General features: G+C 42.2%; 1 protein-coding gene across 1 annotated transcript in view; it reads left to right on the top strand.

Moving 5' to 3' along the window:
- Positions 1-24403, top strand: part of ALDH8A1 (aldehyde dehydrogenase 8 family member A1) — a 38429-nt gene continuing 14026 nt past the window's right edge. The window contains exons 1-5 of the mRNA XM_077486815.1: positions 1-211; positions 9787-9934; positions 20514-20669; positions 20746-20895; positions 23699-23955. Of these exons, the coding sequence (XP_077342941.1) occupies positions 53-211; positions 9787-9934; positions 20514-20669; positions 20746-20895; positions 23699-23955 (870 nt within the window). The 5' untranslated portion in view covers positions 1-52. The remainder of the gene's footprint in view (positions 212-9786; positions 9935-20513; positions 20670-20745; positions 20896-23698; positions 23956-24403) is intronic.

A 24403-nucleotide genomic window follows, 5' to 3' on the forward strand; every position in this document is an offset into this window, starting at 1 on the left:
TGCGGTCCAAACTCCAATATAGCCTGCTTGTTTTTAAAACTTGGCTACCACAATGCTGCTCTTTCCTGCTAAAATGGAAAAACAAAGCACTATTTTAGAGCTGCAGAATTACATTGGAGGAAAATTTGTCCCTAGCAGATCCTACATCGATTCTTTTGATCCTTCTACAGGAAATATCTTCTGTAGAGTACCTGATAGTGACAATGAAGAGGTGAGATCTGGGATCTTTTTGTGTGTGTTTTGTCTAAAAGTGACTTTACCCTTCATATAGGAACAATTTGATATTTTACCAAAGTTCTTTTCTTTTTGCTGTTAGGTTAGTTTTACAGAACATTTTTTTTTTATATTCCTCTATGCTGGCCTCTTGCCTGATTCTGGACTGTGCCCTTTATCAAGTAGCAGGAGTATTTTCTGACCAGTTCAGTTTGAATAAAGTTTGGCTGCTAGTGCCTATTGAACTTATTAATAAAAATAATTTATTCCTATTAAGAATCTTACAAATGTTTTAGTATGATTTTATAATTTACACATAAGAATGCTGAAATAACTCCCATGTCCCTAATGTACAGCAATTGTTAAATGTATACCTCTAAAAATAGTGGCAACAGCAACTGTTCATTATATCCACTTCAAGAAAAATATAAATACAGATGTACTTTTTCATTATTTGCTTTTGTATTTGTCATAAACTGCATTGTAAATATAGTTGCATACTATTAACAGGGAAGTCAAAAATATCTTGTGTATAAAAAAAAAAAAAATTAAATTGTAGAGGTTGACCCAAGTAACTAGATTTCTCATCTATTTTGGTTATGCATGGAAAGCATGCCTTGACGTGTAACCAAGTGTAACTAACATCTCCACTTTGTTTCCACCATTTTCATACACATATACCCATTATCCTGAGTATTGTGGACACTTACTGAATCAGTGCTTTAAATTACTTTAAAAGGGGGATACAGGGATCATGGGACACACTGGGGTTTATTTACTAAAACTGGAGAGTTCAAAATCTGGAGCAGCTCTGCATAGAAACCAATCATCTTCCAGGTTTTTTTTTTTAATTCAAAGCTTAATTGAACAAGCTGACATTGCAAGCAAATTCACTACCATGCACAGCTGCACCAGATTTTGTCCTCTCCAGTTTTAGTAAATCAATTCCACTAAGTCTTAAACCTTTGGCTTATACTGCCACCTACAGGAAGATTGGACACTGACAACAAAAAAACTGTAGGCTAGCCTAGGGTATAACCTCTCCTTCCACCAGCATGCCACCTGTGTTCAAAGAATCATATGAAAATGCAATATGTTCCTGCTTCCCGCATACATAGCTTTGGTTGCATATACTTACATGACCCTCTGGTCATCGACCCTTACCTGCTACTAGCTGTCCAGGTATTTCTGGGTACATGAGGCCATGCCTCTTATCCTGAGTATGTTTGCTGCCTATCCACGCTGCTGCAACATGTCTAATTCTGCTTCCTGCTGTACCGGGTAGCTCACTTTCTGCTAACAGACAGGTCTGCTCACAGCTTTCCTCTTTGCTCAAATCCTTGACTGACAAACTTACCCCTAGGGAGTAATATTCCACTGCTAGCACTCCCTGTCCTTTACTTCCATGGACCAAGTAGTCCCTTGTGTGTTTCCACAAAGTCTTGTCCTCTAGTGTTAGTAACCACTTTGTGGGGTTCTGCAGATCTGCTGGGTCAGATTCTGTTGAATACCATTCAAATACTGTTGTCTTCACAACTAAGAACGATTTGTAGTCCTTCCTGCGTCAGGCAAATTAGCCTGGTTTCTCCTGTGCTGGAAAATACTGTGAGCATTGGCTTCACGCACAACAATATTTATTAGGGGAGATTCATTGGACACTAGTTCCTCCTAGTAGCCTCTCATTACAGGGGAGAGATTCACACTTCTACGTACTCCAGAGTAGGCTAAGCCCCTTAGAGGATTATGGTCCTCCCCAGATGATTAGGCAGAGCACATTAGCCTTCTGTGGTAGATACCCTCAAAGACATGGAGAACCCTTTACTGAAGTCAGTGGACTAGTCCAACTAGGGTTAGGTCCATTTTCCTTCTAAGATTCAGAGTCCATTGAGGATGGGCCTCAGGTTTTTTGACTTTCAACCAGGCATAGGCTCTTGGCAGTACAGATAAATCTCCTGTTCTTTGCTCTATGAATGCGAGGACTTTGTTGGGATCTATGGTTGGATACTAGGGAAAGACAGCATTGCTCTTCATCAGGGTTGCTCCAGAGGTATTTTTTGTGTTTCAAAATAGTTAAAAAAAAATCTATATTTTTTTTATTGACAGTTTTTTATGCCATTACCATGCACCACCAGCAAAAAAACCTGCAAAGTAAATTACTCCTGACGATTACAGCGATCTGTGTGATTTGTTTTCTTTGTATCCATAGTAGGATCAAAAAACATAGTGTCAGTGTCACAATATGTACTAAAACTGACTAAATATAAAACCTTTTTTTCTTACCTAAAACACACTGGGGCTGATTTACTAAGACTAGAGAGTGCAAAATATGGTGCAGCTCTACATAGAAGCCAATCAGCTTCCAGGTTTTTTTTTGTTTTTTTTTACCAAAGCTTAATCGAACAAACTGAAGTTAAAAGCCGATTGGCTACAATGCACAGCTGCATCAGATTTTGCACTCTACAGTTTTAGTAAATCAACCCCACTGCCAGTAACTGCCATTAAATAATAGTTACACTGACACTAAGGCCTCATTCACACTGGACATTTTTGGATGTTTTTACAGCTGCTGTTTTTGGCTTCAGACGTTTTTTTTCTACAGTCAGTAAACCAACATGTTATCCTATGTGTCCATGCAGACATAGGCTATCAGCAGTTTTTGACTGTAAAAAAAACTCCAAAACTAGTGGGTTCTGAGAGGGTTTTCAGCTTTAAAAACGCTTTTACTAAAAAAAAAAAAAAAAAAAAAACACCCCAATAAACGCTCAAAAACATGGCTCCAGCATTTTCTAATGTTTTTGATACATTGGAAAAAATCTAAAAATAAACGCTAATGCAAATATAGCGCTATTGCAAAAACGTTGAAAAAGTCACTGCAAAGCTACTGCCGTTTTTAGAACGTTATTATAACAGCCAGCGTGCATGAGACTTAACTGAAATATTGCTACCAACACTGACACCTACACTCACTAAACTAGATAAAGCACTGAATTAGGCCCCTTTCAGATGGGGCAGACTTTGTCAAGCGGATCTGCCTGCTCAGTGGGGAACTCTCTGGACTGCCTGTCCGTTTCCATCCAACTGTCATCTGATCCAATGCGCCGGATGGATGGGGATCCATGTCCGTTTTTCAGGTGGACCTAATCGGTACGCTAGCATGCAAGGGGTTTTAATCAATTTTATTTTATTTTTTTATGTACAGGCTTCTCCTTTGAGAGTAGGATTAGATGCAATCGAGGTTATTTACTAAAGGCAAATCCACTTTGCACTACAAGTGCAAAATGCACTTGAAATTGCACTGAATGTGCACTTGGAAGTGCAGTCGTTGTAGATCTGAGGGGGACATGCAAGGAAAATTAAAAAAAAACAGCATTTTAGCTTGCATGTGATTGGATAATAAAATCAGCAGAGCTTCCCCTCATTTCAGATCTACCCCTCAGATTTACAGCGACTGCACTTCCAAGTGCACTTTCAAGTGCACTTTGCATATGTAGTGCAAAGTGGATTTGCCTTTCGTAAATAACCCCAAATGTATCATTTCCTCCTCTCTAGCAGAAAAGTCTTGTTTCTCCTCCTCACAGAGGAAAGATAACACAGGGAAGGGTTACAAAGTGAGTGATCACTGTGATAGCCAATCAGAGGCCATCACAGCAATCATGTGATTGGGATCTGGGTCCCATTCGTTAGTAGAGACTGTCACTGATAACCTGGTCTCAGTGCTGGGAGGACGAGATCACCCGCACTCCCACTACAAACACAATAACACAGAAATTTGAGGTTTAAGTCTAGGTTCATATCTATCCATACTAGTTTCTTCAATCCATACCAGGCCCTTCAGATCTAACCGTTGGCTGCCCGCTCCTCTGACATCACCCAGGTGGCTACAACCCTTACCTACCTATTAGGCTTCCTGGCCCACTCCTTAGCAACCAGCTATATACAGTGTTTTTATAGGGAAAAACGCATCAAAAATTCAACACGCATTTTTGGTGCGACTCCATTGAATTCTATTACACGCAAAACGCAATCTGCTGCGGGAAAAAAAGACCCCCAACCCTTTTCAAAAAATGCAGCACTGCAAAACGCACAGATGTGAACTACATGCATAGGAAATCATGTTAAATGGACTGTAGTGCGTTTCTGTAAGGCACAAAATGCACCAAAAAGTGCATAGGTATAAACGTAGGGTAAAGCCCACCTCCTGGACAACATACAGTATCTCACAAAAGTGAGTACATCCCTCACATTTTTGTAAATATTTTATTAAATCTTTTCATGTGACAACACTGAAAAAATTACACTTTGCTACAATGTAAAGTAGTGATTGTACAGCAGGGGTAGGCAACCTTTTGAGCACAGAGTGCTGAAAAATGTTTTCAAAGAAATTGAGCATGCCGATTTTTCACACAAATAATTTTTATGAAGCAAATGCTGTAAACTACTTTAGTAGTGAGAAATTAACATCCTGTACTCTCATGCCTCCGATCAGCCCCAATTCCTACACCTTCACAACCCAGATGAGCCCCAATTCCTGCACCTTCACGCCTCAGGGCACCACCCCCCGCAAATCTGTTTCACCACTGTAAGCCCCTGCTCATCTGCCCCACCACTGTACCACCCTGCTCTTCCATCCCACCACTGTTACCCCCTGCTCATCTGCCCCACCCTTTCATCTGCCTCATCCTTTCTCATTTGCCCCACACTGTACCACCATGCACATCTGCTCCACCACTGAACCATCTCATCTGTCCTAACACTGATCTTATCTGCTCATTTTCCCCACCACTGTAACCCCCTTTCTCATCTGCCCCACAACTGTACCTCCTGCACATCTGTCCCACCTCTGTTGCCCCTGCTCTTCTGCCCCACCACTGTAGCCCCTACTCATGTGTTCCACCAATGCACCTCCTTTCTCCTCTGCCCCAACACTGAACCCCCAAGCTCATCTTTCCCACTACTGTAACCCCCTGCTCATCTGCCCCATCACTGTACCCTCCTGCTTTTCTGTCCCACCACCGGACCCCCTTCTCATCCTTCCCACCACTGTACCTCCTGCACATCTGCTCCACCACTGTACCCCCTTGCTCCTCTGTCCCACCACTGTAACCCCCCCCGCTCATCTGCCCCCATCAATGTATCCTTTTTTCATCTGCCCCACTACTGTACCTCCCTACACATCTGCTCCACCGCCATATCCCTATGCTCTTCTGTGTCGCTACTGAATCACCTTCTCATCTGTCCTAACACTGAACTCATCTGCCGCACCACTGTAACCTGCCCTCTCATCTGCCCCACCAATGTACCTCCTGCACATCTGTCTCACCTCTGTACCCTCCTGCTCTTCTGCCCCACCTCTGTTCCCCCTGCTGTCCTGCCCAACCACTCTAACCCCCCTGCTCATCTGCCCCACCAATACACCTCCTTTCACATATGCCCCACCAATACACCTCCTTTCACATCTGCCCCGCTGCTCTACCCCCTGCTTTTCTACCCCAACACTGAACCCCCCTGCTCACCTGGCCCACTACTGAACCCCCTTCTCATCTTCCCACCACTGTACCTCCCTGCACATCTGCCCCACCGCTGTACCCTCCTGCTCTTCTGTTCCACCTCTGAACCCCTCCTGCTCATTTTCTCCACCGCTGTACCCTCTTGCTCATGTGCTCCATCACTGTACCCTCTTCTCATCTATGATATGCAGAGTGGTGAAAGGAAGCAGAGATGAGACACATCAACCTGTCCTGGCACACTCATCCTGCTGATCCACCTCTCGCATCCAGTCCACGTGCTTGTATGTGATGTCACATACAAGCATCTAGAATGGATGCGCAATGATGAGCTCAGGTCAGGGGCATTTTCTGAAAGTGGTGGGCCTGTGTGCAGGATCATAATTTGGGCCCACAGCAGCTGAGAAAAAGTGATTGGGTGTGATTTTCATTGCGCTGAATACTGGCTGTGGCTTAAAGGGACACAGAGTGCAGGGGGGTTCTGCAGTAAGTGATGCAAAGGTATATTGGGAATATTTTCCACAAAGTTCCCAGATACTCAACAGTAATTCCACAAACTGTCACCTGATTGTGGTTTTCTTAATCACATTGAAATTCCCTCTTTCTGAGAATGGTAGTGGCAACCAAGCGTGTCATCTCCCTCCAGATGGTGGGTGGGGCTAGCAGGACTGTGATTGGCTTTAGCAGTGGCCAATGACACTCCTCCTCCTGGAAACAGGGACTGTCCCCCTAGCAGAACTGCACCCAATCTCTTCCCCATCACGTGTTATGACAATCGCTGCTACAGCAAAGTTAGAGAACCAATGTATCCCCATCTTTTGCAATGTGTGGGAGCACAGTGCCTCCCCCTCAGTGCAGGTGCGGCATGGAGAATTCTGAAATTGGAATGCATTAGTGTCTCACTGACACGTCGAGTGCCTGCAAAAGAGGCTTTACATGCCGCGGGTTGCCTACCCTTGGTGTACAGCTTGTATAACAGTGTAAATTTGCTGTCCCTTCAAAATAACTCCACATACAGCCATTCATTTCTAAACTGCTGGCAACAGAAGTGAGTACACCCCTAAGTGAAAACGTCCAAATTGGGTCCAATTAGCCATTTCCCTCCCCAATTTCATGTGACTCATTAGTGTTAAAAGGTCTCAGGTGTGTTAAATTTGGTGTTATCGCTCTCACTCTCTCATACTGGTCACTGGAAGTTCAACATGGCACTTCATGGCAAAGAATTCTCTGAGGATCTAAAAAAAAGAAATTGTTGCTCTACATATAGCTGCCCTAGGTTATAAGAAGATTGCCAAGACCCTGACACTGAGCTGTAGCACCAAGACCAAGATTGCCAAGACCATACAGTGGTTTACCAGGACAGGTTCCATTCAGAACAGCCATGGTCGACCAATGAAGTTGCTCAGCGTCATATCCAGAGGTTGTCTTTGGGAAATAGACGTATGAGTGCTGCCAGCATTGCTGCAGAGGTCGAAGGGGTGGGGAGGTCAGCTTGTCAGTGCTCAGACCATACACTGCATCAAATTGGTCTGCATGGCTGTGGTCCCAGAAGGAAGCTTCTTCTAAAGAAAGCCTGCAAAAAGTATGCTGAAAACAAGCAGACTAAGGACAGGGATTACACGAACCATGTTCTGTGGTCTGATGAGACCAAGATAAATATATTTGATTTAGATCGTGTCAAGCGCGTGGCGGCAACCAGGTGAGTACAAAGATAAGTGTGTCTTGCCTACAGTCAAGCATGTCGTGGTCGTGTGTCATGGTCTAGGGCTGCATGAGTGATGCCGGCACTCGGGAGCTACAGTTCACTGAGGGAACCATGAATGCCAACATGTACTGTGACATACTGAAGCAGACCAGGATCCTCTCCCTTCAGAGACTGGGCCATAGGACAGTATTCTAACCTTCATGACGACCACTGCCTTGCTAAAGAAGCTGAGGGTAAAGGTGATGGACTGGCCAAGCATGTCTCCAGACCTAAACACTATTGAGCATCTGTGGGGCATCCTCAAATGGAAGGTGGAGGAGTGCAAGGTCTTTAACAACCACCAGCTCTGTGATGTCATCATGGAGGAGTGGAATAGGACTCCAGTGGCAGCCTGTGAAGCTCTGGTGAATTCCATGCCCAAGAAGGTTAAGGCAGTGCTGGAAAATAATGGAGGCCACACAAAATATTGACACGTTTGGACCAATTTGGACATTTTCACTTAGGGGTGTACTCACTTTTGTTGCCAGTGGTTTAGACCTTAATGGCTGTGTTGAGTTATTTTGAGAGGGCAGCAAATGTACACTGTTATACAAGCTGTACACTCACTACTTTACATTGTCATTTCTTCTGTCGTCACATGAAAAAATATTTACAAAAATGTGAGGGGTGTACTCACTTTTGTGAGATACTGCATATATGTGGGATTAAAATTTAAATATACGCAAATAAGAAAAAACACATATATGATGCTCAAGTTGTAAAGCGTTTTGTAAACTGTTGGCGCTTTATAAATCCTGCATAATAAATAATAATATATGATGCAGTCTATGACTAGACTTCGCAGTCCCCCTGTAACATACAGTTGATCCAACCAGTACATCTGTTTTTTTTTTTGTTTTTTTTGTTTTTTTACTTTCTATAACAGTCCAAGGTGTCCAGCAAAAGTGACAGTTATGTGGTTAGGAGAAACCATATTTAGCTGGTGGGGTTGTTTACAATGGCCAGCTTTTGTTCCTGTAGCCTACAAAAGAAAAGAAAAAACTAACTATGGAAAAATAGTAAAATAGATTTTTCTCTGTTTTGGACAAAAAGCGTTATTTTTTGCCCATCTCTCTAAAGTGAACAGAATTCCCATTTTAGTGAGGTTTGATTTCCTCTCACCTCCAGTTCCAGTGCCGCCTCTAAAGTTTTAGATTTGCTATCGCATTTTAGCCAGTGTCAGTGGTCCTCAAGACAGACAAAGAATTAGTCTCCCGAGTGAAGAATAAAAAACCTGACCGGGGTTCTAACCCTTCCACACTCCATCCAAAAATAAAAAAAGACAAAAAATAAAAGTTTTGTCTTTAAAATACACTTTTAACGTCCATTTAAAAAGACCTATCCATCTAAGACTACCCTGTCAACAAAGTGTCAAGGCTTATTTGTTATTTCACTGCAGAATGAACAGAATTGTCACTCTATTACAGGAAGTGAAAAAAAACAGATTTACTGGCAGGATCAACAAGTAATAAAATAAATAAAATGCTGTATTTATGCTACAGACTACAGAAAATACTTTTTTTTTTCCCCATAGTTATGTAGTGCCACCACCTTTAGGTGGGTGCTAATTGGTAGATGTTAGGAGAAATTGCCAGTGCCTTACACTGTTTGTTTAGGCCTGGTGGGATAATTTGGTTTTTGAGGAGTGGTAGAATAGAGGGGGGTGTGACAACCTGTACTCTGCCCTGGAAAACCCTCCCTTGCTTTCCTCAAGAATGTTCTGGAAAGGAGGCGGGTCAGGGACTGGAGTGCAGGCAGTGTATATGGCCCTGGCCCAATCATTTATTTGTATGTATGGGCAGAGGGGGGACATACATATATACTAAGGTCACATGCTTCCTAGGGAGAGATGGGAAGAGACTAGGTCCATAGAAGCTTCACAATGTGACCTTCAGGAGCAGGCTCAAAGGCCTGGGGTTTCAGAGGCCCCAGCGCCGGATAGCAGGAATCTAACCGGAAAGGCCTGAGGGTTCAGTGACCTCAGAGCTGGATGGTTCAAGCCTACAATCTGCACCAGAAACCCTGGGAACAGAAACCAGGCATCCCGGCTAGGATGGATCATTGCACAGGAACCGGGAAGTAGCTGCAAAGTGTACGGAGTAGACCGGGGGCGCCTGGACTTTCCTGAACTGGCCTGGGGAGGAGGCCAGTTCATGATAACACCATGGACTGCAGCAAGAAAACAAACGTTCAACTGTTCGAATGTGTCTGTTGTTACTACACCAGCAGCTCCCAAGGGAGTAGTGCGCTACAGTTAGACTTATTATAGAAATATTTAAATAAGCACACATTTCATGTTTAGACGCTAACGTTTTCTCTTTCAAGGTCAGTGCTGCAGTCCATGCTGCCAAAGCTGCATTCCCCATTTGGTCGACTTTGAGCCCTCAGGACAGATCTGCAATTATGAATAAGCTAGCTGACCTGATCGAGAGACATATAGACGAGTTTGCGCAAGCAGAATCAAAAGACCAAGGTACACCTGAATACTTTGTTAATAAAAAAAAACAAAATAGCAATTGCCCCTCTATACTGCTCTGTCAATGGGAATCAATACACACATACAGAAACGAATGGTACTGAGAGACATACACGCTGCTCATATTCAATCTTAAAGGAAATTAAGGCAAAATATGGACAAGCACTGTTACCTAAACATCATTTCTCTTATATTCACCGACCGACACAGCTCCTCTCTGTAACAAAATGGGTTGTCAGCCCTATCACTGGAGATACTAGGCAAGTTGTAATACAACACTTCAGAACTTTTAGTTCCGCCCATGGGCGGTCCCTAGGCCACAACCCCACAGCCTGCTCAGGCAGAACTCAGTTTTTTTCTTGCCTAGTGAGGAAATAAGACCTAGGAACCCTGCGGGCCCATAGGTCCGAGTTTTTTTTGATGCAGAAGCTTGGCTTTTTGCGCAAGATGAATGATTTTGTGATCTTCCATCAACAGCCGGCTGGGTGACAGGCTGGTTCACGTATCCTTGTAGTTTCCCCAGTCCGGCCATCTAGCGTGTGCAGGTCGCAGCTAAGGCTCAGCAGGCCATGACATACCTCAGCTCCAGAGGTGGTCAGTGGGCTTTATGCTCCGGGGTGTACATATGACCGGGCTACTGGTGTCTGCGTCACAGTATGCCGAAGCCAGTAGTCTTCCGTGTACTGATCAGGAGTTGACTACCGTGGAATGTCTCCCAGCTTCAGGACTGGTAAGTACCGCTCTCTCTCCTTCCCCCCCTCATGGGGGGGGGGGCTGTACATGTGCTGAGTGGTGTGTGTGTGTCTGGGCTCTCACCTGGGGGTTTTAGCTGTGATGGGTGCCTGGGTCCTGAAGCTTAGTCCCGCTGGATGCCTGTGTAGTCATGCCCCTGTGTTGGTGCAACTCTGTGCCTGCCACATGTTCTCTCTAGTCCCTCATAGTGCTGTTCAGCTGCCATTTTAAGTATGGGCAAGGGTGAGACTGGCTTCTGGCTTCAGTCGACCATTTTCCTGGTGATTCCCTATTGAGAACACCGGCGGCCATTTTCTTGTAGCCGGACCACGTTTTTGTGCTCTAGCAGCTGCCCCTGTACCCTCTGCTTCCTGTTTGGTCATCACAGGGCACTAGGAAGGTTATCCTGTGTTTGATCGTTCACCGATCGTGCGACCGGCCACCGACACAGTTTTCTACTATCTCTGCATCTGGGAGCGCTGGGGATCACCAGGTATTGCGGTAATACAGCGCGGAACGGCCCAGAGTGGTGAGTCCAGCGGGTTAGAGCCCCTCAGCCAGTGGCAGCAGGGGGGTGGGATTGTCACTGTCCTAAGTCCCCTTCAGGTGGCAGACAGGGTAGGGTCAGCATGGCTTCAGAAACTGGTGTTTCTTCCCCCGTAATCCAGACAATTGCAACCGGGTCACCTGCGGACTGTGCGGTCCCTATAGACACCCTTACGGCGGTCCTCAATTAGTTTGTTGCCAAGATGGAGGTGGTACGTGGGAAGAAAGGTGCTAAAAAGCGGCCCCTGCCCCCCCATCCTCTGGGGAGAGCTCTGATGCAGACTCTGGTCCTGCTGAGGCTGGTGACCCCTTCTCTGTCTTGTCAGATGACGCTGAACAGGACCGTTCGGACAGGGAGGATGATGGATGTACCGGCCCCTTTTGGGTCCCGCAAGCCAGCATGTTCACCTAAGGTGTTCCCGTATCTGACTTATTTTGATAAGTTCATTTACAAGGAATGGGGTCACCCGCAATGAACCTTTTCGGTCATACATGGCGGTGCATTACCCCTTTGAGGAAAGCCTTCTCAAAAAATGGTCGGCTCCACCGGTCGTGGACCCCCCAGTATCCAGGTTAAACAAAGTAGTCACGATCCCGGTTGAGGGGACTCCTGCATTCTAGGATCCCACGGACAGGAAGGCCGAGGCGGTGGCTCGTTCCTTGTTTACGTTTGTGGGGTCAGCCATGCGACCTGTACTGGCATCCGCACTGGTGTCGCAGACACTGGCTGAGTGGGCAAAAGTTTTTCACCACGAATTGGGAGAGCACCAGGCCTCCCCTGTCTGCGTGGAACTACCCGACCAACTAGTGCAAGGTCTTAAGTACGTTTGTGACGCGGCCCTGGATACTCTCCCTCTGTTATCCAGGGCTTCAGTGTCAGCTGTGGTACTGAAGCACCTGATTTGGCTCAAATGCTGGTCTGCTGACCAGGCATCCAAGAAAGCCCTGAAGGATCTTCCCTTCCTTGGCGACCGGCTCTTTGGAGCCTCGTTAGATGACATTATTAAAAATGCCACTGGTGGTAAGAGTACTCTACTCCCACAGGCCAGGAAGGCTAAGGAGCCACGTGCAGGCAAGGGCCCTCTTTTTCCGCTCACAAGCGGCTTTTTCGTCTGGCCGGTGCTTCGACAAAATGTCCCCAGCCTGACAGGACACCCACGGACTGTCAAAAACGTCCCTGGAACCGCAAGCCTGTGAGCAAAAGTGCTACTGCATGAAGGTTTGCCCCCACCCATGTCTCGGGTGGGGGGGTCGCCTTCGGTAGTTTGCAGCCCGGTGGTCCTCCCGGTTATCCGACCAATGGGTCTGTGACCTGATTTCCACAGGCTACAAGATAGAGTTTCTCTCTTGGCCGGCAAACAGATTCTTCCCCTTCAGCATACCCGTATTCCCGGTTCGCCGGGAGGCCCTGTTGGGGGCGGTGAGGGACTTGCTGAATCAGGGGGTGATTGTACCAGTTCCGGAATCGAAACGCTTCCAGGGATTCTACTCAAATCTGTTTGTGGTTCCCAAGAAGGAAGGGGTACGTCCGATCTTGGACTTAAAAGCCCTCAATCACTTTGTAAAAGTGCAGAGGTTCAGAATGGAATCAGTTCGCTCAGTAGTCGCTGCATTCCATCAAGGGGACTCCCTGGCATCCTTAGACATCCAGGATGTGTACCTGCACATACCCATATGCCTTCGGCATCAAAAATGTCTGCGTTTGGCAGTCGGGGAAGCCCACTACCAATTTGTGGCTCTTCCCTCACTTTTTTTTGCTGAACTCAGTCTTGCCACGGTGTATGACCTGTAACATGCAACGTTCTTCCAAAACCTCACCTTATGCCGCGTACACACGACCGGACTTTTTGACATCAAAGGTCCGACGGAACGATTCTGGCAGACCATTCGATCGTGTGTGGGCTGCAGCGGACTTTTGATTTGCAAAAATCCATCAGACTTTAGAAATGGAACATGTTTAAAATTTTTCCACCGGAACTCCGCCGGACCCAGTTCCTACCGAGAAATCCGCTCGTGTGTATGCTAGTCTGGCGGACAAAAACCGACACGAGGGCAGCTATTGGCTACTGGCTATGAACTTCCTTATTCTAGTCCGGTCGTACGTCATCACATTCGAATCCGTCAGACTTTGGTGTGATTGTGTGTGGCCAAGTCCGTTCATTCGGAAAGTCCGTCAGAACTCTGTCAGAACTCCGCCGAAAGTCAGTCGGACCTAGTCCCTCAAAGTCCGGTCGTGTGTACGCGGCATTAGTTTGGCTGTTCCTAACCCAGTTTTAAGTCTCTTACACAACTGTTTCTTTTTGCAGTTAGTGACTGTGTTTCAACCTACATGAAATTTATAATCATTAGCACTTGCTTGGTATAATTGGTTAATTATACTCAAAATCCCTGACTGCAAGTGTAAGAATTGAAGCTGGCTTGAAGGCAAATGCTAGTCACACCAAATATTGATTTGATTTAGATTTTCCTTCTGTTTGCTCAAATTTTCAAAGCATTTCTTCCCATCTACCATTATATATATAATTATACAGTCGTGTTCAAAAGTTTGCATACCCTGTCAGAAATTGTGCAATTTTGGCAGTAATATTGAAAATACGACTGATCAGATCACGCCTGAAAACAAAGTCTTTTATTTAAGGATGGCAATCACGTGAAGCCATTATTTATTATTACATAGTTTTGTTTATATAGATGGCAGTCAAAAATATGTTGCCTTAGTTTAAAATGCAAATCCAGTGTATAACCAACTACTGAAAAGTCCTTATTAATACACATATCCCTTAATTACTTCATAGACTGTGCAAAGTATATAGTAATCACTCAAAATACATAAATATTAAAAAGTGTACTTGAGTGCCATATATATATATATATATATATATATATATATATATATATATATATATATATTATATACACACACACAGAGTTTGAATATCCTGGCAGAAATTTTTAAATTTTATGACTGATCATGCCAAAAAACTCTTCTTTTTTTAGGGATAGCAGTCAGATGAAGCCATTTATTATCAGATCATTTTTTGGATCCTTTTTACATCATAATGATAACAGAAATCACCCAAATGGTCCTGATAAAAAGTTTATATACCCTGAAATGTTTGGTCTTGGTACAGACACAGAAGGTGGCACACACAAGTTAAAATGGCAATTAAAGATTAATTTCCCACATTTGTGGCTTTTTAAATCGCAATTAGTGTCTGTGTATAAATAGTCAATGAGTTTGTTAGCTCTCACATGGATGCACTAAGCAGGCTAGACACTGAGCCATGAGGAGGTAGAAAAGAACAGTCAGAAGACCTGCGTAACAAGGTAATGAAACTTTACAAAGATGGAAAAGGATAAAAAAAATATCCAAAGCCTTGAATATGCCAGTCAGTACTGTTTAATCACTTATTAAGAAGTGAAAAATTTGAGGCTCTTTTGATACCAAGCCAAGTTCAAGTAGACCAAGAAAGATTGCAGCCATAACTGCCAGAAGAATTGCTCAGGATACAAAAAAAAACCCACAGGTTAAGGTAGGAGAAACACAGGCTGCTCTCCAAAAAGATGATTTTTTGTAGGGAACACAATTCAACGATACTTGAACAAAAAAGAGTTGCATAGTTGAGCTGACAGAAGTAAGCCTTTACTGTGCCAATGCCACAAAAAAGCCAATGAGGCATGTCAAGGTGTTGTTGGGCATATTGTAACCAGACTTTTTTGTGGTACTTCTACAATAATGGCTTCTTTCTGATAACTTGACCATGCAGCTCTTTTTTGTTCAAGTGTCATCGTATTGTGCTCCTTAAAAATCACCACAACATCTGTTTTCTTAGCCTGTATTTTTCCTGCGGTTACCTGTGGGTTTTTCTTTGAATCTGTCAGGGCTGGGCTCAGCCCTTCCTTCTCAAAGCTGGCTGCTTAGCTGTCAGCTAATTGCCAGCTACTTTCTCTCCACAGTGACCTGACCTGTTGATGATATCCTGCTCGTCAGTCCTGCCTACTTAAGCCGTCCAGCCCAGATTATCTCTGCCTTCGCCTTGGTCACATCTCTAGAGACGCTCTCCTGTGTTCCTGTTAAAGACTTGCTTGGCTGCCATTCCTTCTGGCTCCAGATCCTGCTTGCTGTTCTACTACGCTCATCTCTGTCTCCCTGACGTTTTGGCTTGTCTGACTATCCGTTCTGGTTCCTGAACCCTGGCTATATTTTGACTACCTTACCTTTTTAATATTAAACAAGTGTAATTTAACTGTACTTCTCTCTGTCTGATTCATGGTTTCTTATAGTATCCTGAGCAATTCTTACACCAGTTGTGGCTGCAATCTACCTGCCCCTAATTTTCCACTTCTTAATAAGTGATTGAACAGTACTGACTGGCAAATGCAAGGCTTTTGATATCTTTTTATATCCTTTTCCATCTTTGTAAGATTTCATGACCTTCTTACACAGGTCTTTTGACTGTTCTTTTTCTACCTCCTCATGGCTCAGTGTCTATCCTGCTTAGTGCATCCATGTGAGAGCTAACAAATTAATTGACTATTTATACACGGACACAAATTGTGATTTAAAAAGCCACAAATGTGGGAAATTAATCTTTAATTGCCATATTAATCTGTGTGTGCCACCTTCTGTAGCTGTACCAAGGGTCATTTTGGGTGATTTTTGTTATCATTATGAGTTAAAAAGAATCCAAAAAATGATGTGATAATAAATGGCTTCACATGATTGCTATCCTTAAATAAAAGACTGTTTTTGGCATGATCAGTCATATTTTCAACATTAATGCCAAAATGTCACAATTTCTGCAAGGGTATGCAGACTTTTGAGCACAACTGTGTGTATGTATGTATGTATGTATGTATATATATATATATATATACATATATATATATATATATATATATATATATGGCACTCAAGCACACTTTTTAATATTTATGTGTTTTGAGTGATTACTATATATTTTGCACAGCCTATGAAGCAATTAAGGGATATGTGTATTAATAGGGACTTTTCAGTAGTTCGTTTAAAATGCAAATCCAGTGTATAACCAAGGTGACATATTTTTGACAGCCATCTTTGTAAACAAAGGTTTTGCATCACCAGTTCAAGAAACCTCAAAGTAATCATTAAACAAATGTGTTCACTCACTTGTGCCATGTACAAACTGTCAAGCTTGCAAACTGATGTAAAGATGTTATAGAAGTGGTCACATAAGATGAGTCAGAAAAGAAGTGATTATGGCTGCAAATTCCAAACTGGGAAACTTCACTTGCATTCTAAAGGAAACTATTTTGCATACATAAGCTATAGATGGACTGACAAGTACTAAAGATGAGCACGGGTATTTCCTTAGGTAACAGCCTTTATGTCTCTGAAAGCTTTGTACTGTACATCTCCATTTCCTTTCAGAGATGCCTGCTCTCAGTGGTACTTTTCATGTTTGTGTTTACAGATGTCTTTCTGAGTAAGACGTTTTCTCAGAAATCATGTAAATTAACATATTTTGCCATGAACTAGTTTAGGGTGTAGACATATATGGGGTGAGATTGTTTTTGTTGCCAATGAAAACCCTACTAAGGAAAGAAAGATGCACAAAAAAGTGAATGGCTACTTACCTATGTCTGTTTTTCGGTTTCACTGGTGAATAAAAATAATATCATATAGGATTAGCAGGAAATATAGACTGATGCCTCTCCTGTGTCTTATGACAATTTCTACCCATTACAAATACTATAGCATGAGATTCACCCATCTCTCAATCTATAAATTACTGTCATTTTAAACAAGCTCAGCAACATTTATTTTAGCTACCACTGCAACTCAAAATCAAACAAAAATAAATGCCTGACATCATAGAGAATTTTCATGAAAACATTTGTTGAACGGATGTCAAAAGCATTCATGCAAGCTGAACGAAATGTCTGTGATTTTTCTAGGAGAATAACGCCTGCATCATCAGCTCCATCTAGTGGCCAAACTGAGGTATAGTTTTCTGAAATACCTCATTGAGAAAACTATACCACATTTGTGTCACTAGATGGAGTTGATACAGGAATTAAAGTGTTACTAAACCCACAACAGAAAAATCAGTCTGTATATGCAGCATAGCATGCCTGTTGTACTCTCTGTGGGGTTAATCCTCTGCATTGTGTAAAAAGGCTGTTTTATCCTGTGTGCAAAGATTCTCCCTCTCCTGCACGGTCTATCTGGGGAAGGCCAGCTAATACAGGCAGGGTAGCCAACCTGCACATCCTCAGTTGTGTCTTTTATGCTAGAGAGATAATTTACTTGTTCTCAGAGATAGCCAGGTCACATGATATTGACATCACACATGTGGGTGTGTATACAGGCTGCAGTGGAAATTTCCACCTTCCTGAACTCTCAGCACTGGCGAAACCGTGCAGTTTATCATATAACCGTGGTATACAGAACATATACTAAATATATACCAAAAAGGTATGTAGTGGCAGTATTTTAATGTGAAAAGAAGATTTTTAAGCCGTGGGCACTGTAGGGGGGAGAGATTAACTATTTTCATATTACTGGGCTGAGTAACACTTTAATCTCTTAGAAATAACAGTGATATTTCATTCAGTTTGCACAAATGCTTCTGACATTCGTGCAACAATTTTTTTTTAAATTAAATCTTTTACAGAATTGCTGGTGCTTTTACTCTTAGCCCTTGTACACACGGTCGGACATTCTGACGGAAAATGTCCAATCGGACCGTGTTGTCGGATAATCCGACTGTGTGGGCTCCATCGGACTGCTTCCGTCGGAATATCCGACAGACCAAGTTTTAGAGCTGGGCTATAAAACTTTCCGACAACATGATCCAATCGGACTTTGTCCGATTGTGTGTAGAGAATTCGGATCGGACTAAGTGCCACGCATGCTCAGATCAAATTCCTAGACCATAGCTATTGGCTACTAGCCTGAACATAGTCCCGTCGTAACAAAATAACGTCGTCACGTTACGTACGATCGAATTTTCCAACAACTTTGTCCGACCGTGTGTGTGCAACACAAGTTTCGGACAAAATCCGACGGACAAATTCCGATGGATTTTGTTGTCGGAATGTCCGACCGTGTGTACAAGGGCTTAGACTTTTTCTTTTGTATTCCTTATAGCAAGCATGATGTAGTTTTAGCCCATTGGAAGGGCTTTATTAAAGCTGAACTCTAGTCCTACCTTAAGTTTTGCACAGCTGTACCGGCTTCTCTCCTGTACTAAAATGGCTTCATTTGAGTTCACTGAAAACTGTGTTTTAGGAGCTACAGCAAGTCAGACTAGCTGTCCTCATTTCTTGGCTGAAGGACATCCAGGATCATGCAGCTATTTCCTCCCCAGCTCTTTCATTCATTAGATTTCAGTACAATCATGGCTTAGTGTTGGATGTGGGCATTACCTAGGGTGGTCTGCATGAAAATACAGTGGGGAAAATAATTATTTTATCCCCTGCAGATTTTGTAAGTTTGCCCACCCACAAAGAAATGAAGGGTCTATCCTTTTTATCATAGGTGTGTTTTAAATTAGACAGAATATCAACCAAAACTTAAAAAAAAAACAAGAAAACACATGAAACAAATGTCATACAAATTGAGTTGCAGTTCAGTGAGTAAAATAAGTATATGGTCCCCAAGCAAAAGAAGACTTAGTACTTGGTGTTGAAACCCTTATTGGCAAGCACAGAGGTTTCTTGTAGTTGGTTACCAGGTTTGCACATATCTTAGGAGGGATTTTGGTTCACTCTTCTTTACAAGATCTTCTCTAACTCCTTAAGGTTTCCTGGCTGTTGATGAAGTTTCAGCTCCCTCTATAAATTTTCTATATGATTAAGGTCTGGAGACTGGCTAGGTCACTCCATGACCTTAATGTGCTTCTTTTTGAACCACACTTTGTTGCCTTGGTGGTAGATTTGGGGTCATTGTCATGCTGGAAGACCCATCCAAGACCCATCTTCAGTGTTCTGCCTGAGGAAAGAAGGTTCTCTTCCAAGATTTTAATCAAAATATGAGTCAGGTTAATGCCAAAAAGCTAATTTTTGGTCTTATCTGACCACAGCACTTTCTCCCAATCCTACTCCGAATCATTTAGATGTTCATTGGCAAACTTCAGACAGGCCTGTGTATGTGCCTTCTTGAGGAGGGGGATCTTGTGGGAACTTGAGGATTTAATTACATGGAGGGTTATTGTGTAACCATTGGTTTGTTTGGTGACTGTGGTCCCAACTGCCTTGAGATTATTCACAAGCTCCTCCTCGTTTAGTTCTGGGCTGATCCCCCATTTTTCTCATGATCATCCTTACCCAATGAGGTGAAATCTTGCATGGAGCTCCAGACCGAGGGCGATTGATGTTTTTTTTTATTTCATCCATTCGTGAGCAATCGCTCCAGCAGTTGTCTCCTTCTCACCAAGCTTCTTGCTGATAGGCTCGTAGCCCATTCCAGCCTTGTGCAGGTCTACAGTCTTGTCCCTGATGTCCTTTGCCAGCTCTTTGGTCTTGCCCATGATAGTGAGGTTTAAATGAAAGAAAGAGATTCTGTGGACTGGTGTCTTTTATACACATAACGAGCTGTCGTTAGGAGCATCTTCTTAAATTGGCAGGACTAATTTGTGTGCCACTTGAGCACATACTGTAGCCAGTCTGTGGGAGCCAGAATTATTGTTGGTTGGTAGGGGATCAAATACTTATTTTACTCGGTGAACTGCAACTCAATTTCTAACATTTGAAGGAGGAGTGGGGCAGGGTGTTGTAATGTTTTTTTTAGGAACCTATGTATGGCAACCTGCCAGCCCCACCAGCCATGATCTGCCCTTATTCCATAAAGTAGCACAGAGACCCAATGATGATGTCATTGGGTTTAAAATAAGTTATGTAATAAAAAGGGTAGAGTGTTATTTCAAAACTCCATTAGCATGTTGAAGAGGGACAAAAGAGGAGCCAGTGAAGGCAAAATATAAGGAGAATAAAATTCAGGATTTAAGCTGGCACAACCAGAAATGATGTCACAAAAGATCCTAAAATGATTCTGAAGAGATTCAAAGTTGTGCTGCATTGGTCATTGCACATCGCATGGTCTTTTTTTCACTTCTACTGGAAAGTTAGCAAGTTCTTGCTGGTGCCAAGCACGATGATAAAAGGGTCTATCATGAAATTGCATTCATCCATGTGATATAAGTTTAATAAGTTTCTTCTAAATGCTCTGGTTTTGTTGCACAATGTGAAAAATGCTAGCATATTAAAGTAAATTATGATAAATTAATAGAAATCGTACAATTTTCTTGCCTTTCAGGGAAAACACTGACATTTGCTCGGACTGTAGATATATCACGTTCAGTGTACAACTTTCGTTTCTTTGCCTCCTCCATCCTGCACCATACCACCGAGTGTACACAAATGGAGCACTTGAACTGCATGAATTATACAGTGCGCGCTCCTATTGGAGTTGGTAATATTGATAGACTTGGGGTTGGCAGGGGTCTTGTTACATTAAATCAGTTTTCTAATGAAATTTTTCTTGTCAGCTGGACTAATCAGCCCCTGGAATCTGCCCCTCTATCTACTCACCTGGAAAATTGCTCCTGCTATAGCATGTGGGAATACAGTTGTGGCAAAGCCAAGTGAAATGACCTCACTTACTGCGTGGATGATGTGCAAGTTAATGGAGGAAGCAGGTAGTGTATGAGATTTTTTTATTTTTTTTATAACATTATAGTGTTATTATAATACTATGTTGTTACTGGCTACCGTCATATATCTTAAAGTAGTTGTAAACCCTTACATATCTTCAGAGAAGTGACTAGCCTCGGGTGTTACACAAAGATGAAATAAATCCTACATAAGTTTTATCTATCTGCAGTCTTCTCTTCTCTACATCCGTTAAAAGTGCTGACTTTATAAGCAGGTCTGAGAGTTCAGAAAAAAGGTGGTGGAGAGTTAAAATTACACACTGCAAAGCTCAGTAAAGAGAGCCTTGGGAGTGGATTGGAGAGAAGGGACCCACCCCTCTTCACACAGCACACAGGAACAGAGCTGAGGCTGTCAATCAGCTGGAGATCCCTCTCCTGTCACCATTTTTCTCTTGACGACAAGAAAACTTGTCAAAAAGGATTCATGCTAATAGCAGAAGAACAAAGCAGAAATTACACTTAAGCCCCATACACACTAGCGTTTTTTTTTCTGCTGAGTTTTTCCTTCAGATTTACCAAAACCATATAATATGAGGTCAAACCTTAGGAGTTTCAATTTGTATGCAATCAGGCAGGCTCTTGCACTACATGGTTTTGGTAAACCTGAAGGAAAAACTCAGCAGAAAAACTGATAGTGTGTATGGGGCTTTAGGGCTATTAATTGAGGCAAGCGCACACTATAGAGGGATATGCTTTGTTCATATTTCATGTCTGAGGTTTAAAAGGGTTAAACACTTTAACTGCAAACTGCGGGCTGATCTAAAATAATCAAACAGGTTACTCTATTCACACTACGCAGTGCAGAAAGAGAAATCTACTGCTACAGTGAATGTTTTCCCAGAGCCACACCTGATACCTTTAGAAGTATTCAAACAGTGGCTATATTTGAGTGGATGCAAGGTCAACAATTTTCTGCCTGACTCCTTCAAGGATGTTGGGTGAGAGGTGGCCAATGGGGCTACCCATGTAATGAATGTTATCTGGGTTCATAGAAACTGGCCGAAATTTCTATAGTTTGTACCCAGGTTTATAATTCTGTTAGTTGTCTAGAAGAGTTCTTCCAATGCTACCATAGAAAAGGTCTTCGGGGACTATTTGCAGCCGATTGAAGTGATACTGTTAAGTGGATGTTCAAATAATTGACCTAAAGATACAGTAATATCATTCCTGAGATGCATGTGTAAATAGCAATAGAAGAGCTGGCAAAAAATATCTTTCAAGTTCTCATCAGTGCTCTCTTTATTCAGAGATTCGGATGTATCCAGATCTCCGAATAACAATAGTAATGAATTTCAACAAATCCGAAAGAAATTAAAACAAAAACAACTAATTCATTTGCATTGATTTGTTTCATTCGAATGACATGATGCGATGGATTGGGCTTTTTGTTAATATTTGATGCATTCGAAATAACGTAACAACATAATGAATAATCCAAATTGATTCAGATCCATTCAATTTTATTCTAGTGATTGTAGCATGAATATTCTAATAAGATTATTTTTGTATTGTGGTTGAACTTAAGAGACCATTTATTAATTTGTATGTGCGTGACCCAACAAACAAAGTCAGTTGGGAATACGGAAATTAATTCAACTTAATAACATAACAAATTTATTTGGATTCATTTGTTTTACTGAGATCACCGTGGCGCAGTAGTTTTTAACCCTTGGATAATCAGCCGATTCTTTTTGCATTATTATAAAAAAAGTGCACTACATATGAAATGGAAACATATTGCAATAAAGTATACAGTAAGGTATACAAGTGAAATTAGATGATTCCTAATTATTGTGTTTGGGTTGGATAGAGGTGGCGCCATCAGAATCTCCGAATCATAACATTGAATTAATCCAAAATTAATTTTGTTCCATTTGTTACTTTTGGATGCTTGTTACTCCAGTCCATATCGTCCATTCAGCTCATTCCATTTCTCTTCGTGGGTTGGACTAGCAGGGATGACTCAGAGTGCATAATTAATCTCCTGAAATAACAAATGAACACGTTAAAATGAATATAGCCGATCTTCTGAAATAACTTCCGAAAATACAAATGGATTCAGAACAATGAAAATACGAAAAACAAATCTAAATATACAAAATGAATTTGTGAAAATTAATCATTGTAACATAACTGATGATTTACTTAACTCATTAAATCAGAAACAAAGCACATTTTTCCGGTGTGCACATCTCCTAGTGCTTCCTATATAAAGGGAAGTCAAGGCAATGATTTCTGCTGTAAAACAGGATTATTATCTAATCTGAACTCGATCTTCTATTTCAGTTGTGATTTTATGATGAATTGGCTAGACTTTCAGCAACATGACCAGCGCTGAAGGGAAGTAGCAGCAGCATTTGCTTCAGGAAAATTTTAGACCTACTAGGTTGACAGCAAGCATGTCATCATGATGACTGAACTTATTTGAAAACTAAAGCGAATCAGAAAAATAATAGCCTTTCAATTTTCAGGAGGATTTTTTAAATCTGTAGAGAATCATTTGAGTAACAAATCATGGCTACCTGGCTTCCTAAATTGTGTTATCCTCCACAGGTCATAAAGTCTTTTATAAACATAATCAAAAGAATCAAAAACTGTTGAATTGCAGGTTTTCCTAATTTGTGCTTAACATTTGAGAATTTGTTTACATTATCTGAAATTGCTAAATCTCCACCTGATAGTAAGAACTCATAAGTGAGAGAGATAAACATTTTCCTGCGTGCTGCATAGAAAAGTGATGATGCAAAATTATGTAAGTATAATGTCAATTATTTCTGTTCCTTGAAAGGTGTCCCACCAGGTGTCATCAATATAGTGTTTGGTACTGGCCCAAAAGCTGGAGAGACTCTTGTATGCCATCCTGATGTGCCTCTAATCTCCTTTACTGGAAGTACTGTGACTGCTCAACGCATCATTGAGAAGAGCGCTCCATACTGTAAAAAGCTGTCACTGGAGCTTGGAGGAAAGAACCCAGCCATCGTATTCGAAGATGCAAACCTAGAAGATTGTATCAATACTACTGTTCGCTCAAGTTTTTTCAATCAGGTAAGATGTGCGTATTTCCTACTTTCCCCTAACTTCACGATTAAGCCCCCCATCTGCGACAAAACCTGCTGCCCCCTTTTAAATAATCTTATTGGCCAATAAGGGTCCTTTCATTGGATAATAGGAAAGAGAGTAGGCCCTAGACTTGCAAAAGTTAAAGTGCTTAGAAACACAAGAAAAGAGGAGTGAACAGCCTTATTCTGCCCACTATGGGTAATAGCAGGTACTCTCCTAAACAAGATTTCTCCTTTAAAAGTTAGCAATGACCAGCAGGTTTGACCAGGTCGAAACATGGGTGTGACAACCTTGTTGACTTGAAGCATATATGTGTTTTGAGGTGGTTGATAGTGGAACTCTAATCTGTTGTTCTTTTGGACTGAGAAAAGGGGGAGAGGAAATACAGGAACAATCAAAAAGTTGAACTTGTATATCAGAGGACCTGTGTTCA

The sequence above is a fragment of the Lithobates pipiens genome, unplaced genomic scaffold (assembly GCF_037356315.1).
Source record: "Lithobates pipiens isolate NorthernLeopardFrog02 unplaced genomic scaffold, aLitPip1_a1.2 Scaffold_18, whole genome shotgun sequence".
Lineage (NCBI taxonomy): Eukaryota > Metazoa > Chordata > Amphibia > Anura > Ranidae > Lithobates > Lithobates pipiens.